At 23.6% G+C, this 18155-nt stretch overlaps 2 protein-coding genes across 3 annotated transcripts; both read right to left on the bottom strand.

Moving 5' to 3' along the window:
- Window positions 1–4681, bottom strand: LOC114129729 (uncharacterized). 2 transcript variants are annotated; one of them, XM_027994549.2, is made up of 4 exons: window positions 4418–4681; window positions 1681–1893; window positions 681–822; window positions 1–456 (listed from the first exon to the last, which is right to left on the bottom strand). In XM_027994549.2, the coding sequence occupies exons 1-4, from the start codon at window positions 4574–4576 to the stop codon at window positions 203–205; spliced, it is 768 nt and encodes a 255-aa protein (XP_027850350.2). In that variant the 5' UTR covers window positions 4577–4681; the 3' UTR covers window positions 1–202. The 2 variants fall into 2 exon arrangements, with proteins under 2 accessions (XP_027850350.2, XP_050062019.1); XM_050206062.1 differs by having other exon boundaries at window positions 4463–4681.
- Window positions 4682–6992: 2311 nt separating this feature from the next.
- Window positions 6993–17925, bottom strand: LOC114129740 (hemoglobinase-like). Its single transcript, XM_027994560.2, has 10 exons — window positions 17694–17925; window positions 13615–13712; window positions 12580–12661; window positions 12265–12350; window positions 9696–9849; window positions 9552–9624; window positions 8942–9060; window positions 8578–8862; window positions 7762–7929; window positions 6993–7658 (listed from the first exon to the last, which is right to left on the bottom strand). The coding sequence occupies exons 1-10, from the start codon at window positions 17841–17843 to the stop codon at window positions 7542–7544; spliced, it is 1332 nt and encodes a 443-aa protein (XP_027850361.1). The 5' UTR covers window positions 17844–17925; the 3' UTR covers window positions 6993–7541.
- Window positions 17926–18155: the final 230 nt, after the last annotated feature.

Raw genomic sequence — 18155 nt, 5'->3', positions numbered from 1 at the left:
TGTATTCATACATATAAATTTGTTAAACGTGTAAATAAGACGAAGAAATCCATTTTAAGCCATTTATTTATCTCTACTCAAAATTAAAAAAATTAAACTAAATAAAATCGAAGTAAAATTAATTAAACATTAATTAAAATTAAAAGCTACTTATGTCCGAATACAAACGGTTCTACGATTATCATGACATAGATATAGGTACTCATTTCTTAGTTATTTGACAAGCCATCACACTCGCTGTGGCGTTTTCAGGTTTTACATTTTCAGTCAAAATGACATTGTTTTGATTAGCCCACTCAGTGTAATTAACCTCGTACAACGTTTTCAATCCCAAAGAACTCGCTATTCCTTGGCTTTTTTTGTTAGTAAATATTCCAGAAATTACGTTGCAACCTAAATGCACCATCTCAGGTAACTGCTGATCGATTACACACTCCAATAATTTTTTACCAAGTCCTGTGTAAAACAAATATTAATTCAATCGATTTAAACTAGACACTCGTAATTTATAATAGGCACATGAATAAATGAAACGCCATCATTTTAATGGAGCGTTTCTTCAAATATACAAATGCATGTTGCGTTCAAGTGTTCGACCAATATATTATACAAAAGGGATATGCCATTTACAAATGACCAATAAACACGGTCTACCTTTTATTTGAAAAAAAAAACTTTACCTTGACCTCTATATGGAGGAAGAATAAACCAAGCGTAAACTCTGAAGAATGCTACACTCTTGTAATATTTGTAAATGTCAACTTTTTGGCTCAAGTAGTTTTTGAAATTCTGTATTATATTCCATTTTTCTCCTTCGTACAACTAAAATATTTTTTATATATATTTATATACACATTAAAACAAAGATAAAATAAAATGCTTGGAAATAGCTCTGCTGTACAAGTTGTAAGTATAAAGTGTATGTCATCATTCAGTAGGTCACTGCATTGGATGTGTCAATTATAAATTCAATTACAAATCATGGGAAAAAAAATCAGAGCAGAAACGAGCGTGTGTCAGCATTTATTTCTAAGAATCTTTTATAAACTATTTATATTTCAATTTACAACAGCTAAATTATTTTTTTCCGAAAACATCGCATATATTATCAACTATTATTAAAATATTACCTATACATATAATGTATGACGCACAATATTATTATTAACTTATAAGTTAATATTACCGGTCTACCACTACGCAGTAAGAAAATGTTATTGATTTAAATATATTAAAATTTTTCTAAATATGTTTTGAAAATCTTATTACGTAGATAAAATAATAATATACATAATGGTGAAAAGTTTTGAAGTCTCTATACAATTAATAATTTTCGTTTAAATATTAAATTTTGTCAACATTTTAACTTAAACAAAGTGTTAACCCACTACTCCTCTCATCTAAATGTAAAATACTCATAGCTATAGAACTACGAAAATCAATGTTAATATTATATCGGAATTCTAAAAAAAATATTTTGCTCTGAAAAAATGAATTAAAAATGTATTTTTGTCACTGATATAATAACTTGAATTAATATTTAAAAAAATATATTAATATTATTTATTTATTATATTAACTTTTGGAAGAAATAGGTATACCTTTAACATAATTACCTTGAATTATTATCAGTACAATATCATAATATGTCATATAAGTAAAATAAATTTATCTAATTACTCGCAATCTACTAAACTCCAACGAGTTATCTTCAATCGAACAAAATCTGCAGACAATTATTCCAATACATTTCCCGGAACTTTTTTCAATCACAATTGATGATAGAGTATCTGAGATCCAATGTTTAATCAAATATAAAAATTGATCAATTGAATCTTGATCTGATGATAATGAGTTATTACTACATAATGATTCTTCGTAGATATAATAATTCTGAAAATAAAACGTGGTTGATTATTTATTTTTTTGAAATAATGAAAATTATGTTTTATTATTGTATACAATACATAAATAAATAGATAATCTTAACATTTTGAGAACATGTGTTATTTTATTTTCAATAGAATTAATTAAATTTTAGTTGACATAAAAATACTCTATTATTCAAAATACTATATAGATCATCACGTTTATTAAGAGATATTATATCTGTATATCAATACTGTGAATACCACTAATTCGAACCTCTGCAGTATACCGGATATCCGATTATTTTGGATTAATAATTAATCAATTGAAAGATTGTTTAATCAATAATAATTATTGTTTTATCCTAAATTAATTAATAAAAAATTAAGCCAACCATCCAATGTTGAAACTAAGAATGTATATTTTATAATGAACAAATTAATCTTAATAATTTTATCCATCTAAAACTTATTGTACTGACATTTCAAAACTTCCCTTACTCTGTTTAATCCGGACTTTCGGCAATCCAGGCGGGATCCGATCCTTTCATGTCTCGATTAGTAAAGGACAACTATGTACTGTATATCTATATATTATTACATAATACTTTTATTTTTCAAGACAAACTCAATTTCTTATACTTTATATAATGTATAAATCAATATGTTACTAACGAAATACAGTGAAATACTAGTTTGACAAAAATAAAAAAGAATCAGTATATATTGTCATCATCAAGACATAATAAAAACATGGTATTATTGAAAAGTTAACTAATAAAGTATATGGTTGAAGTGGACAAATTTACTATTAACTACTTTGCATAAATAGCTAAATAAATATCAATATCTAAATTAAAATTGAATGCACAGTACATACGTAGAAAAAGAAAAAAAATTTTTACGAAATATAAAATATCTATGAGCCAATCTAGATAAATTAGAGATTATTTTATCAATGTCATTAATGTAAGCAGTGGCGTAGAGAGGTAGTTTTTTTTGAGTCATAGCTCCGTTAAGTTTTTGGGGTGATGGTGATTTTTGGTAGATTTGTAAAATGTATTACTTTTAAATATGAACTTGAGATTGAGATATCAGCAAGTTTATTTATAACAATATAGATGAAATTCGAATTTTGTTGTGAGTGGGTGGGTGAATGAATGGTTGGATGGGTGGATAAAATATATTTACATCCTATAATTAAAAAAATTCACCACATTAATGAATGTAACAAAGCAGTATATATTATGGGCTTATCTAAACGTTGGCCATGTATTATTTATTTGTTAATTAATAAAGTCTATAAATATTAATTACCTAATAAAATTTTAACATATTAATGTACGATTTAATATTATTTTTAGGTTTTAATAAAAAAAGTTAAGTTGTTTGGTTATTAAAAACTTGTTTATTTTATATTTTAGTTTTGACTAATATCAGGTATTAATAATATTTTATTATCTATCAAAAGTCAATTTGAAAACTAAATTAATACATTTTCTGAATCTGCAAAATATAAATGTCTTATTCAATTACGAACCGGAATGGAAATCAAATTTAGTTATCAAATTAATTTTTATATATATATTTTTTAAATTAGAGAATTTTAAAATTAACTTTTCCAATAATTGTCTATTTGGACATTGGCTCTCCTTGCATTAAACCACAAATACATAAATAGATAAACTCAAGCGAAAATATGCGCTTTAAAAAAAAAATTATTAAAATAAAACAAAATTTTCAAGAATATACCATTATAGGACGTGTAATTAAGTGAACAACATTATATATATTATATATTAATACACTCTTATTATTAAAGTCAATCTACTACACAAGATTAGAAATTCTTAAGATAAATAACCTATGGTATTTTAAAGTACGTTAGTAAGACAGCAAGACAACATATACGGGTGTATAGTGTCCTTTTAACATTTCTTATTTTTACCATCATTATATAAAATAAATTTCCAGCTTGGTCTGCTAATAAATCGAGAGCCTATAATAAAAAATATTCATCTCCTACAATTAAATTTGAATAATAATTGTATTTGTTTTATTATTTCATAATGTGAAATATTGTTAAGGCATAATGTAGTATTAATTTTGTTTTAAGATAGATATTTTTATAAAATATGTAATACGTAACTAACTTATAACATATAATATATTGTTAGGTATATTAAATACCTATACTGATACTAATTTATTAAATCAAGTTGTAATTATTTTCTAAACTTAATATTAACACAATTTCAAAATATATAATAACATTTCAAACAAAATATATTTTTCAGAATAATACCATTCATATTTAGATTTATGATTTGAAAATACACAAAACTAAATAACTATACAAGTCATTGTAAAAATGATTAAAATTCTGTATTAGAGCATACGTTTTGTCTGGTCACATTTCAACTACAATTTTAAATTAAATATATAAATTGGAACTAAATTAATTCATAAGAAAAGGGGTAATATAGTTAGGTACCTACCTAAATCTATAGGTAACTACTAACTATATGATTAATTACAAAAAAAATTACTTTAAACATATCTAATATTTCATCGAATCGCTCATCAATAAATACTTGAAAAATGAATTCTGATTTGAAGATTGTCCATATTCTAGGTTGAGTTATTCTTGTCATAAAGTCTTCATCCGTTTCTTCTTCTGATGGTAAATCTTGTTTCAGTTTAGACATTATAACATTAATCAAAATCGTTTGCGTACAGTAAAAACTAATTTCCGTTCGTGAATTGTATACCTTAGGGTATATAACTACCTCCTATTTAGAGACGATAACCGTAGTTTAACTCTATCGATCGTTAATAATGGTTACCAAGGTTACAATTTAAAATTATCTATAATTCAAACTTTAATATTAAATATAATATTATGTACATAATACATATTATTATCGTCCAAAAACATACATATTTTTAAACTTTATTATGTTCCCGGTTTTTCATTTTGTTTTTGATGATGTCAGTGCTACAAAGCAATATCCAATAATAAATATTTACCGATCAAACATGCACGCCCCTGTGAATTGAGGGTCGATCAAACAAGAGAAATAGAAAATTTCCACTTGCTGAGATATATGTATACATAAACTACTCACTGAACAATATTTACAATATTATGTAGGTACCTTCACATAAAGTAAGTCAACAAAACATTCATACTATATACTATACAGCTATATAATAATATATAATATTATATAATCGTATATTAATATTTTAAGATAATTTTTTTGAATGTTTTTTGTTTTGTTGAAAAGCAATAGCAATAATGTAAAATAGTTTAGAATGAAAAATTTTAAGGACCATGAACGGAGGATGCAATGAACGAGTATCATTACAATTATTTCGCTTAGATTATCTCGATGGTTCGCAGTACAAACAATTCTTACACTAGTAGTATACGATAAAAACGTTGTATAGGTACCAAAAAAAAAAAAAAGAATCCAAGTTTAGTTGAGTTGATGAATGAATTAAATTTATTTTAACTTAAAGATAGGAATACGAAAATTATTTTTTTTAATTTCACACAAACCTATAATGACATATTTATGTTTTTAATAGCGATTTATATTCTTAAGTTGATACATTTCATAATCATCAAATTTATTTTAAAATATGTATTATTATTTATTAAAATATTTTTGTTATGGTCCAAAAATTCGTTTTCATTTTTAATATACTATATAATTGAACTATTGTTGGTATAACCATCGATTTTTTTATTCACCTACTGTAAAAAAATAAGTTTAATATTATTTTAGTATTCATAATTATATGCAAATTGTTAAATGTATTGTTTTGCCATACTCAAATATTCATTTTTATTTTTGTAAACTTTTACTATAAAATATACATAAGTTTAATAAGAAAATGAAACTTGATTTATATTTTCGCTATTTTATACTTTATATAATATATATTCATTATACTTCTATTTTATGCGTTTTACGTGGGCTCAGAACAAAATTATGATGCTAATATGGTTTTTATAAAAATCAATTTTTTTATACGTATCTAGAGGTTTAGTTATCAATACTCTATAATTAAAGCTCATAAACAACTATCCAGAAGAATTATTTAAAAATTAATGGAAAACTTAAAGGTTCTAAGTCAACACAGTTTTCATATTTGTTATTTAATAGTGATTTAAATAAAGTTTGTCAGCCCTTGACAACAAAAGTCGTGTTAAAACATATTGACGCGGTAATAAACAAAAATTATTATCTCATACCTAATAATTATATCCACCATACAAGTATTGAAATATACAATAACTATATGACATATTTATTATTTATTATTTATATTTATCAATTATAGGTATAATTGATAATATACCTAATAATATTATTTTGGTTTTTAAAAAGAATTTTATTTCATGGTAAGTTTGTTGAAGTCAGAATAAAAAAGTTTTGGCTAAATTAAAAAACTACTTGTACATTTACATCTAATATTTCCAGATATTTTTGATTTTTTTGATGTTTACTTGACATTTTTTACAGTCGTTTTTTCATTTGAAAGTTTGCTTAGAATCAACTTTAATCCTTAACATAATGCAAATTTGTTAACTTTTAAATTTTACAATCATTAAAATAAATCATTATACTTAATTTATAGCCATTAAGAATGGAGATAATACGCAACATAAAAATTTAAAATATTGCTTCAAAGAGAAATTTGATAATAATTTGAAATAGCCCATTTTGATTGTGAGCCTATAATTGTACCTAATGTGCCTATTATTCATGTTTACAACAATAATAATATAATAACTGATAGTTGAAGATAATAAAAATGTATCTACGGCTTATGAGTAGGTTGTATAATATTGGGCTATTGCCTATTATATACTTAAAAGTCTACTTTAGTTTGACTTATAACTTAACGTGAATTGAGAAATTCTAACAAAATTTAACTCATAAGTATAATCTATACGTTATTTAGTGATTAAAATGTCTTAAAAACTATTATGCTACAAAATACAAAATTAATTTTAGTCAGTTATTATACATAATACCAATATTTTAATGCGTTTTATTGTACATATTAACAAATGTAATAATGTACATTATAATCAAAATATTCTCAACGTATTATAAATATTGTTTATTAATCGTACAATCGATAGAAATGTTAGGTAGACATTAAAAATGTTGATTGTTAAAATAATATTATAAATATTATATTAAATTAGACAACTAAAATATAAATAATTTACAACAATTATTCGTTCTACGTAAAAATAATAGCTACACTTTTGAAATACACAGCTAATTTCAATAATATGACTGTATCACTCAATAACAACGACATTACGACATAGGTACACGTTTCCATTAATATAATAAAGTATATAATTTTATTTTTTTACACATAGTCGCGAGAAAAAATGGTGGGAAAAAACAGTAATTTTGGTAGAAACTATTAGAACGATGAGCACAGTTAACTACATCGAATAAATAAAAAGTTTACTATTCGCGTGTTTTATTATTGACGCATTAAAACAATATTATAGCTGTAATGACGGCCGTCGATTTACCGCTTAAAATTTAATTTTATTGCGTCACTGCTATAGCAAACGTTTGTAATAATCAAATTAAGTGAAATAATGTTTATTATCATGAGAAATAATAAAACCAATCAAGCGCATGTTTTTTCTATGGCTTCGGCTGCTGTCATCTGTCGAATATTCATGACACCAACATCGCACAACTTTGCTAAAATGTTGAATTTTTCTTGACGATTTTTCACAATGTCCTGAACAAAAAAAAAATAAATAAATAAACAAAAGTTGTTTTGACCCATATTCGGATATCTGCTATAATAAATAACTGCTAATTAAAAAATGTAGTATACTTACATCCTTCTGTAGATTAGTACATTTGGCGTCAAACAATAATAACGATTCTTCTAAACACTGATTTCGGTGAATATCGATTGGTTCTTGTTTCAAAATCGTGTTTCTAATGTATTCGTTTGGAATGACTAACTGGACAAGATTATTTAATATTGTTTGCATGACATTTTTCTGTAACGAAACAATATTTTAGTTTTACGATTTATTATTATATATTGGTAAAGAAGTAAGATGTGAAATAAATATTAAAATGTTATCACTTATCATTGCAAATTGACCCAATCTCAAAGAAAGTGTTCTTTGTATAACTATTAGGTATACCTATTAATAATTAATTGGAAAAAATGATGTATATATTTTAATATCACACTCCAATAATTGATTATAATATCATATAATTATATAGATTATAAATTATAATTTAATAATTGCAAATATTTTAGTTTGTATTAGTTTGCAATGTTTGCATACATTTTATATTTTTATAACTCGGGGAAGGGAATGATGATATTATATAAGGCGTATTAAATTTCATACATTCGGAGAAAAAAAAGGTTCTATAATTTTATTCAATTATAATATTACGCCATCACTAGTCATATTTTATAGATTAAAATAATGTTTGCAATTAGGAAACTAACAATAGTAAACGCGAAACCTAAATATTATTAATATTATTTAGTAGGGCATGTACCTATTGTACCTAAATAATAGTGGGAATTTTTGACAATCGGAACCACTGACGAACCATTTTCGCGAATCGGTTTCTCGCGGCTAACTTTAACCACATAAACCTATTTACGTCAAACTCTGGTTTACCTTTTGCTCAATATGTACATGTTCGTCTGCCGCAGTCGCGTCATCTGTAATTATCGTGTCTTTGTTGAATGTATCGTGCTTGGAAGCGCCACGGATGAGTTTTATTTCCGTTTTTAAAGTCGACGAATTGCGATTCTTGTAACCGATGAATTGACTAATTGGTAACTTTCCGATATTCCAATCACCGTAGAGTTGAGGGTGTTCTTTACCCGTGTGTGATACGATATCTCGGACATTATCGAAATGATCGAACACGCTTTGACTTTGCCTCAATCCATCAGGATTCTATGAAATTATATAATAAAAATTAAAATTAAATATCGACTTATTCGAATACCATGAATGGTTGTATTATTTATATTACGTTTTCAGCATAATTCATCCAAGCATATGAGAATAGACCGGCGAGACATGGTTCTATGTCCGTATCACAAAATGTACCATATGTATCTTCATCTGGTCCACCAGCGCTAATTGCCAAAACTGTTGTCAAAATAAATATCAATAATTGTAGTTATATATATAAAATAATAATAAAATGAACTTTTTAACGCTGTCTTATAATATTATTACGATATCAAAGATATACATATATAGTATATAGTCTATACAAATTAAAATTAAGTAAACTAATAAAAATTAAATTATTTATTTAAAATTTGGATACACCATAAAATATTAACTATAGGTAAAAACTATTATGAACTAAACATCAGTATTCTTATAAAATCAACTCATATAGAATCTTGTCATTTTTAAATTTAGTAAAAACATTATACCACATTATATTAGCTATGGTTGTTAATTTGATAATTCCCAGAAATTTCCAATACTGTTCGTAAATTAAATTCTACTAGACCCTTAACGATAAAATATAGGTTTTTTATATCAATATATTTTTTACTATTTCTATTAAAATATTATTCCGTCCGGAAGAAATGTTAATATAAATATTTATAATAATTTATACATACTGTTTAAATTATGAGGAAGTGTATGGTTATCAAACATAGCACCAGAATGACTCGATTCTAAGTACATCAATATCTATATTAAACCACAAAATTGTAATATTATAATTAACTTTAAAAAATGTATACAATTTATAATACTGTTACATTTTTATAACTATTACGGTCGTGTAAATGTTTAAAAACTGATGCGAGTTCTTCAGCGCGCAAATTGCGATCTTCACCGGAATTTGGGAATTCAACAAATCCATCCTCGCCACCAAGGCCCGTATGGAAAATTAAAATATTATCTTTATCCGTGCTAAAAACAAAGTTTATTTCAATAAACCAATACTTTCAAGTATAATTATATACTGTCTAAGTGATTTTAAAGGTATTTAGGTTTTCAGTGTAGTTATATAAAAAATGTAAAAATATCTCATGTATATTAAACAAACTAATACCTAAATTAATACCTGACTTTGATTATTTAAATTTTATATGATTAAGTACTTTTGTAATCTTATGAATAATAAATATGAAAAAATACAATATATCTTTTAAAAATACAAATATAATAGATTTAATTATTATTTACCAAAAAATTATCTGATTAAAACAACTTATAAATACCATTGGAAATTTTCCCTACTTTTAACATACAATTTAAATTAGTATGTATAATATTATTATGTTATCTATATTAATTGTTTAAAAACTAAAAACATCGTGTAGACTAATAAGTAATATGTAATTATTACTTTTTATTTCTAATTTTACGTTTACCTATATAAATGGCTTATATTTTATAAATAAAAAACTGGAGAAGTCATCCAGTTGTATGCAGTATTTTTATGTTTCTATAGTGTTCCTACCTCATCATTGAGTGTATTACTGAAATTTAACACAATAAGTTGAATTTCAATGCCTTGCGCACAAAAACAGTTCTGAGGAGAGACGATATCAAAGATTTTCTTTCAAACGATATTTTATAATTTATTTATATTACTATAAGAAATGTAAATTATAATTTAAATAATAGTGAAATGTTTTAAATTTCTTTAGTTAGGTAATATATTTTGAATCACATCAAAATAAAAAAAAATCGTTATTTTTTTTATACAATATATCCAATTACATAAACATCTCCAAACGTCTTAACGTCTTAAAAGTTAATGTGACTTTATACTCAACTTTTTTTTGTTTCGTTAAAGGTAAATTAATAGTATGAGGAATCGTGTATTACAATATCCAACCTTAATTTAAAAAAATTAAGCTTAATGCATTTTAACAACAAAATAATAATAATTTTCATAAATTCGTAATTTTAATAAATTTTGTTAAAATTTGAATGTTTTATAAATGTTTCAATAGCTTAAAAAAAAATTATAGCTTTGGATTTAAGAAATTATTTTTTTAGCTGCTATAATATAAAAAAATCTAATAAATTTTAAGCTATAAGGTCTAAAAGGAATAATTATAACAAAATAAATAAAAAAAATAACTAAAAAAGTGTAAAATGTTTATAAATATTACAAAAATTTCTAAAAAATTAAACCAGATATAAAAAATACTATTGTTAATATTTAAAAAATATTTCAAATTGTTTTAAAAAAAAAATGTATTTGTGAAACTAAAAAGATACGTACATTTTCGTATATGCACATCCTATTTCATTAGTTTATCCTGGCTATTTTTAAAAGCATTAAACATTTTTACGTTTGAAATTACTAATTAAATCTAATTTTCTACTAAAATCTATCCTTAAAGTTGAAAATATTTATAAATATTTATAATATTTAAAAAAAATATCTTTGAAATCGAAGAATTTTCCCACCTCCAAAATGTAATCAACAAACAAAAAAAAAAAAAATTAAAAACACATTGTACTCAGTATAAAACCAATAAATTTATTGCTCAGCTTAGAAACTAAAATATGGTCGATACAGCTTTAGAAAATAAAACAAAAATAGTATAATTAATTTCAAATAGTTATTTTAATTAGCTTTGAGTTATTTTTTATTATCTATATGAATCATAAAATGTTAATGCAATTGTTGTAAGTTTATACCGGTAACTTAGGAAAAAACTTACTTGTAACTGTAACTAACTCTTATTTGTTACTTTGGTAACTTACTTGTCCTACTGAACAATTTTATAATTATTTCATGACTAATCACTATATCTTATAGTTCAATGTGTTATCTATATTCAACCTATATAGATATTGGGTATATTAAATTTGATGACCTATGTAATTTCAAAAGAACCCCCTCTCTCCCAAAAAAATGACACATAATCATTATAAAATGAATAGCTCATAGCTCCACTAAGAATCACAAGTAGAACTTTCTTCACACGTGTTAAAAAATTATTGACATTTAAGTGGGTCAAGTATTACACACATTCAATTTAAATTTTTAACAAAATTCGAATTGATAGTACGAGCAGTAATTAATTTTAAAATTTGTATCATATCATACCTAACCATATCTAACCTATATCATACGAGTACATTTTGTAAACTTTGAAAATAGACAACAAAAATCCATATCTTTATTGTTTGATATCTAAATACAAATATCAAAATAGGTAATTTTATGGAGAAGAATGAATAAACGTACGCAGCTCCAATATTGATGGTTTATTTTTTTTTCGAATAGAAGATTAGTTACAAAATAATATCTTATGAAGTATACCTACAAATTATATTTTTAATATTTAATAGCAAACTTACCTAAGTACCACTCGTCCACTTCCAATGCCTTTTACTTTCATCTTGTATCCTTGGAGAACATTCAAAAATACATCTTTTCTAACATCCTATAAATCAAATTTTTAATTATTACCTTTTTACTAGTAAAAATACATTAAGAATCAATGTAATAAAAAAATAATATTTTACTTTAATACAATGATTCGTGTTTTATCAATTAATATAACTACCTATACAATATAATGCATTTAAATACAACTTATAATATTGTATTCAAATCAATTAGGTATTTATGAATCAACAAGTAATTATAAGCAAACGCCCAATCATACTTACTTCACCAGTGTAATCAATTGGTACACCTTCATATACATTAGTACCATTTGGTTCGTTTCTAAGCACACCAGGTTCGGGATTTCTAAAAAAAAAAAATATTTTGATATTTTAACAATAATATTGAAGGTTTGAATACAATCATTCAAGTTAAGATAAGTTAGAAATCTGTAATCAATGATTTAAAATAAATTTTTATAATATTAACCCATAGTTTTAAGCACATAGATTGAAAGATTTTGTTTACTAATACACATATAAATTCACTCATAAAATTAGTAATTACTACGATTTTTCAGTGAAAAAACTCAAAATTATTTTTTTTAAATTAATATAGTATATGAAGACTGTATCTTATAATTAAAAACATTTGTATAATATTTTCAGCTTATAAAATTAAAGTAAAAATAACTTAGTAAGATCAAATAACGCCCAGTAAAATAAACCGAGTACCTACTGAAAACTTTACGGATTCTAACGTTACAAATTAAAGATTTAACTTCTTTTTGTTCTATTTTTTCATTAAGTTGTAAAAAGTGAATTAAACAACACTAAAAAGAATTTATTTTGTATTTAAATAATACAATTGCATACAAATGAATATTCTGTTAGAAAAACATGTGTTTCCAGTAGTTTAGTCTAAGTGTTGGACTACTGATAATTTATTATAATCGATTGTTATTTAAAACACAATACACATTAATTGGTGTTAATCGTCATTTTTGTTCATGTCGATTGAAATGGATGTTTTTCAATTTAAAAACCACAGACAATACGTTAATAAAAATAAATATATCAACAATGATAAAAACTCATCTACCTATTGTTTTTGTTTTTGGATATTATTTTAGTTGTTCATATTTTTTTATTCCTATAATTTTTTCAATATTTCACTTAATTACTATTGCTATAATAAGTATTAAGTAAGACTTGTTAATTTTTTTAATATTTGTAAATAGATAATATAATAATATGCTTTATAACTTATATTACACATAATATTGTTCATCTGAACAATTTATAATAATAATAACTTACTTTGAATTGTATGCAATATCATCGTACATAAATGTAATAATACGATGCTTTGGAATGCCATTTGCTCTCAGTATTTTGTAAGCATGACATACGTTGGACTGAAAAATAATATGTTATTAAAAGTGATATTATATTATAATGTATACAATTCCGTGCTATTTATCTAGTAATATAAAATTGAATTTTAAATGAAATCAATTATCATATTTTATAACTAAACTAAATATGTAAACACCATTCCATGAATATATCGGTTATTGGTTATTAGTTAATCATACTCATGTCTTTAAGTAAGCAGAAATAATTTTGCCGTAAAGAAGTATAATTCATGAAAAAAAAATTTGTTGAATTTCAAATACAAATAGTAGCTATCCTAACTAATTGAATTTATATTCGCAAAAGAAATAAATATTTCATTTATAACTTAACACTTTACCTAACGGTTCAATAACTTTCGACGAAAAATTCATAATCCATAATTACTACACAATGATAAATTTAAAGCTTTCAACGACTGTTGTATAATTCTGTACTGTACATATTATATTACATATTTTATATAAATTTCAATTTTCAACCAAATATTTTTTTACTATGTTCATCTTTTAGTATGATATAAAAATTCTAGAAAAAAAAAAAAAAAAACACTTAAACGATATTCGACCATAATAATAATGCATTTTATGAAACGAGCCTATTAAATTTAATATGTGTATAGTAAGTAATAACCTACAAGGCTATAAACCGTGCAAAAATAATACTTAAGAATTAATAAGAATATATTCGCTCGATATTGATTAGCTCGCTCTTCGTTTATATTTTCAAAAATTACAGCGTACCAAATGTAGTGTTTGAGGCATTTGTACTGAAGATTAAATTACATATATTTATACACATTTACAGGTATGCATTATAAAAGGATGTTATTGCACTATTCACTTCCTCTTTCAGATCCTGGGGCAATATGGGAAATTTTCGTTTACCAGAACCGACCTTGTGTTGCTAGCTTTAGTATTCAAGTGAATTAACGTATGATAAAACATAGATTTAAGAACTTTGTGCCTTTTTGAATGGTGGTTTTATGGTGATGTTTTAATTATAAAGCAATGTATTGTAGCGTGTCTACTTTCCATATCTTCGAGTCGTGAATTCGTTATGATTGTTTTAGTGAATTTTAATTGAAAATAGTTTGTTAATTTAATTAACACAAGTCAGTTTTATAAAGTGTACAAAAGTGTGATGCGTGAGCCGTGAAGGTATTGTGGACTCAACAGCTCTGATAGGTACATTTGAATATGTTGTGCTGAGTGCTTTCTTTATGTTGTTATTAAATTATCTATAACGAGTTCCTAGATTCAAGAACTCGCTTTTATATTAATGTTTTTAAATTGTAATAATTAAATATGTATTATTTAAATTGTACAATCAAATATTAAATTAATCAAAATAAGAGTAGCAGGTTCCCTCTTTTAAAAGGAAGCTTATATTAATTTATGTATCATTCTCACTCCTCACTCCTCAGACACACGATATATATTAATAGAAAAATTTAGTTTAATGAAAATGTACGACCGATTGTGTTTATACCAGAAAATACATTATAATCATAATATATTAATTACATTTTACATATATACTCGATGTATTTATCTGTTGTTCAAAATTATCATTTTCATATTTTATTGAATATCAAAATAAAAAAGCAAATGCGACATATTACGTAGCACAGACTTACAAATTACCACAATAAATTAAAGACGGTGGGTAAAACTATTTTCAAAAATTAATGAACCTATGAAAAAATTAATTTTATTAAAAATCAGAACTTGTATTTTAGACTTTAGAGCTTTATGTATAATGCATCAGCATTGTTTTTTCTTATTTAATAATTTTGCACAGGCTATCAAATGAAATTCTTAAAGACTAACAAATATTTACAAATCAATTACCTTTTTCAAACTGATTTAGAAATTATAAAAACGCTACATAAAAGATAAAGTTTTATTTATATAAAACTAAATATTTAGTTAAGATTAAAATTAAGAGTACCTAGCTACTTATTAAAATTGTCCGGGTTATAAATTGTTTTGTTTTTTTATTTATGATTATTATTTAAATTAATATATATAAAGAAGTTATAAACATTGAATACGACTATTGTCATTTAAAGCTACAATGTAGACAAATAATACAATTTATACAATATGGTGTATCAAATATACATCGATAGTACAGTTAAAATACGATAATTACATATTATTTTTTCTATTTTTCAAAATACCTCCTTAAAATATTTAATGATTATTGCTTTAATAATTTTCTACATACAAAACTTTTAAAACAAACATGTTTTATTCAACAATGATACTATATTATGTGATAATTTTAGTATGAAATACTAATATTCTAGGTATATAAAGCCATACAAAACTTAGTTCCTTGTGCCTTAGTACTATATAGTGTATAATAATTGAATATAATATGTACAATAATTGCATCATATTTACCAGAAAGTAATGAACAATTTAATGAAAAGCAATATCGTTTATAAATTTGAATCTGTTTAAAAAATTAATTTATAGACTATAAATACTTTTAAAACAGTAATGTTATCTACAACTTATTATTATTATAATTATTATGTGTTTTACTTTTACTTTAAATATCATTATGAGACTGTTATAAATTTTTTTAGTTATGAAATAGGGGTAATATGTTATTTTAATTTCTAGCCAAAATATCTTTATTAATTTTGATTTTTGTGTTACTATAAGTTTAGTTCGTGATTTACTTTTAATTTCAATTTTTTATATTATATTCATAACAATTTATAGCCATATATTAAATAAATATTTTTATCAAGGTTACAATATAAAAAAAAATTTTTATTTTTTTTATTAAGACATTTTTGTGCAAAAACATTTTTTTTAACTCATTAACATCTACACTGCACAATTGCTCAATTTTTTTTTGTTTTTGGTATATAATATAGGCAATTATTACACTTATAAAATAATAAAAAAAAATGATAAACATTTCAGGGCAAAAAACCAAACAGCTTCATATTTTTAGACTTTAAAATACAATAAAGTACAACTTTAAAATATAATTTTTTTTTTAATTTTACCAATTTTTTGGTTTCAATATAAATATAAATTTAAAAAAAAAAATTGATCATTGAGAATTTAAAAATTAAGTTTTATGTGTCCCCTGAAGAGTTTTAGAATATGGAGGCATCTTGTTATTGCCCTTCAATTATACTAAGCTTGTCATGATGAAGATAAATATTATGTAGTAACATTTAACATTTAACGAAGTCACTACTACAAGAGTAAAATAAAGTTGTTCAAGAATAACGCACTTCGTATGATAAATTAAAATAATTATTTAATTTTCATTGTCATAACCAATTTGTGTACAATTAATGTAAAGAACATTATAATATTATAAATAGAATATATTAAAAAATATATGGTTTTTTTTTTTAATAAAAGGATATGTATGTATACATAGCGATCTAATTTACGAGACTTTGATTCAAAATAAATTCGATACACATCTAATTCAATAAATAAATACTCAATTTAATTTTACATATTTTTAAAGTCAGTGCTACCTCATATAAATTCATAGCTATGACTAAGTTATATTTTCTTTTCATATGTTTTTGTAGTATACTATAATTTATAGCCATTTAAGTTATTGTTATTATAATATTATGTTAGTATTGTATAGTTGTAAACTCATTAATACTTAAAACTAAATCGGTTATAGTTAATTTATACACATGTATCATTTTTGGCAAATAGGATATTATGTGAAGATGACGACAAAAATTACTAAAATAAATTATGTGATAATTAGGTACCTACTATATTATGTAGTTATGTAGGTAAGTATAACATTTTATTATTATTATTATTATTATTAAATTGCGTATAGGCCGAAAAATTAACAACACAATAATTTCATGTAGACTTTAAAACTAATAAACTATAAATATTTATTTTTACATTTTTTTAGTGATTCAACCAATAAGTAATCGGATCACTTCAACAATAATAATAATTTTATATTACCTGATGTCGATATCGCAACCATCCGTGAGAGCCAGCAACGAGAACAGCCCATATATTTTTAGACGAACTACTCGGGTCGCTTTCGTGTATATGCGCATTGAATACTGTTGCAATGCAAAATGCAGATAAAATCCATGAAATTAAAAACATGATTTGATCGAAAAATTAATGATATATTTTGAAAGTAAATCGATTTAATAAGATTTTATTACTTTATGAACAATTGAAAATCAAAAATCTCATTATATATAACGTTTTCTTCGAGAGGTTTATTTAATCGTCAACAATTATTTTATCTAATTTTACATAATATAAAATATTTCAAGTGATATATTTGTTAAAATAGTATAATATATTATAATATCTATTTAAATATATTAATTATTAAATATTAAATAAATATATATATATAAATACTTATATATTTGTTTTAAATATATTTTGTTCTAATTCATATCAAAT

This window comes from Aphis gossypii, chromosome X (genome assembly GCF_020184175.1).
Source record: "Aphis gossypii isolate Hap1 chromosome X, ASM2018417v2, whole genome shotgun sequence".
Taxonomy (NCBI): Eukaryota; Metazoa; Arthropoda; class Insecta; order Hemiptera; family Aphididae; genus Aphis; species Aphis gossypii.
The sequence above is the reverse complement of the archived record's forward strand: the minus strand, read 5'-3'. Positions and strand labels throughout refer to the sequence as shown.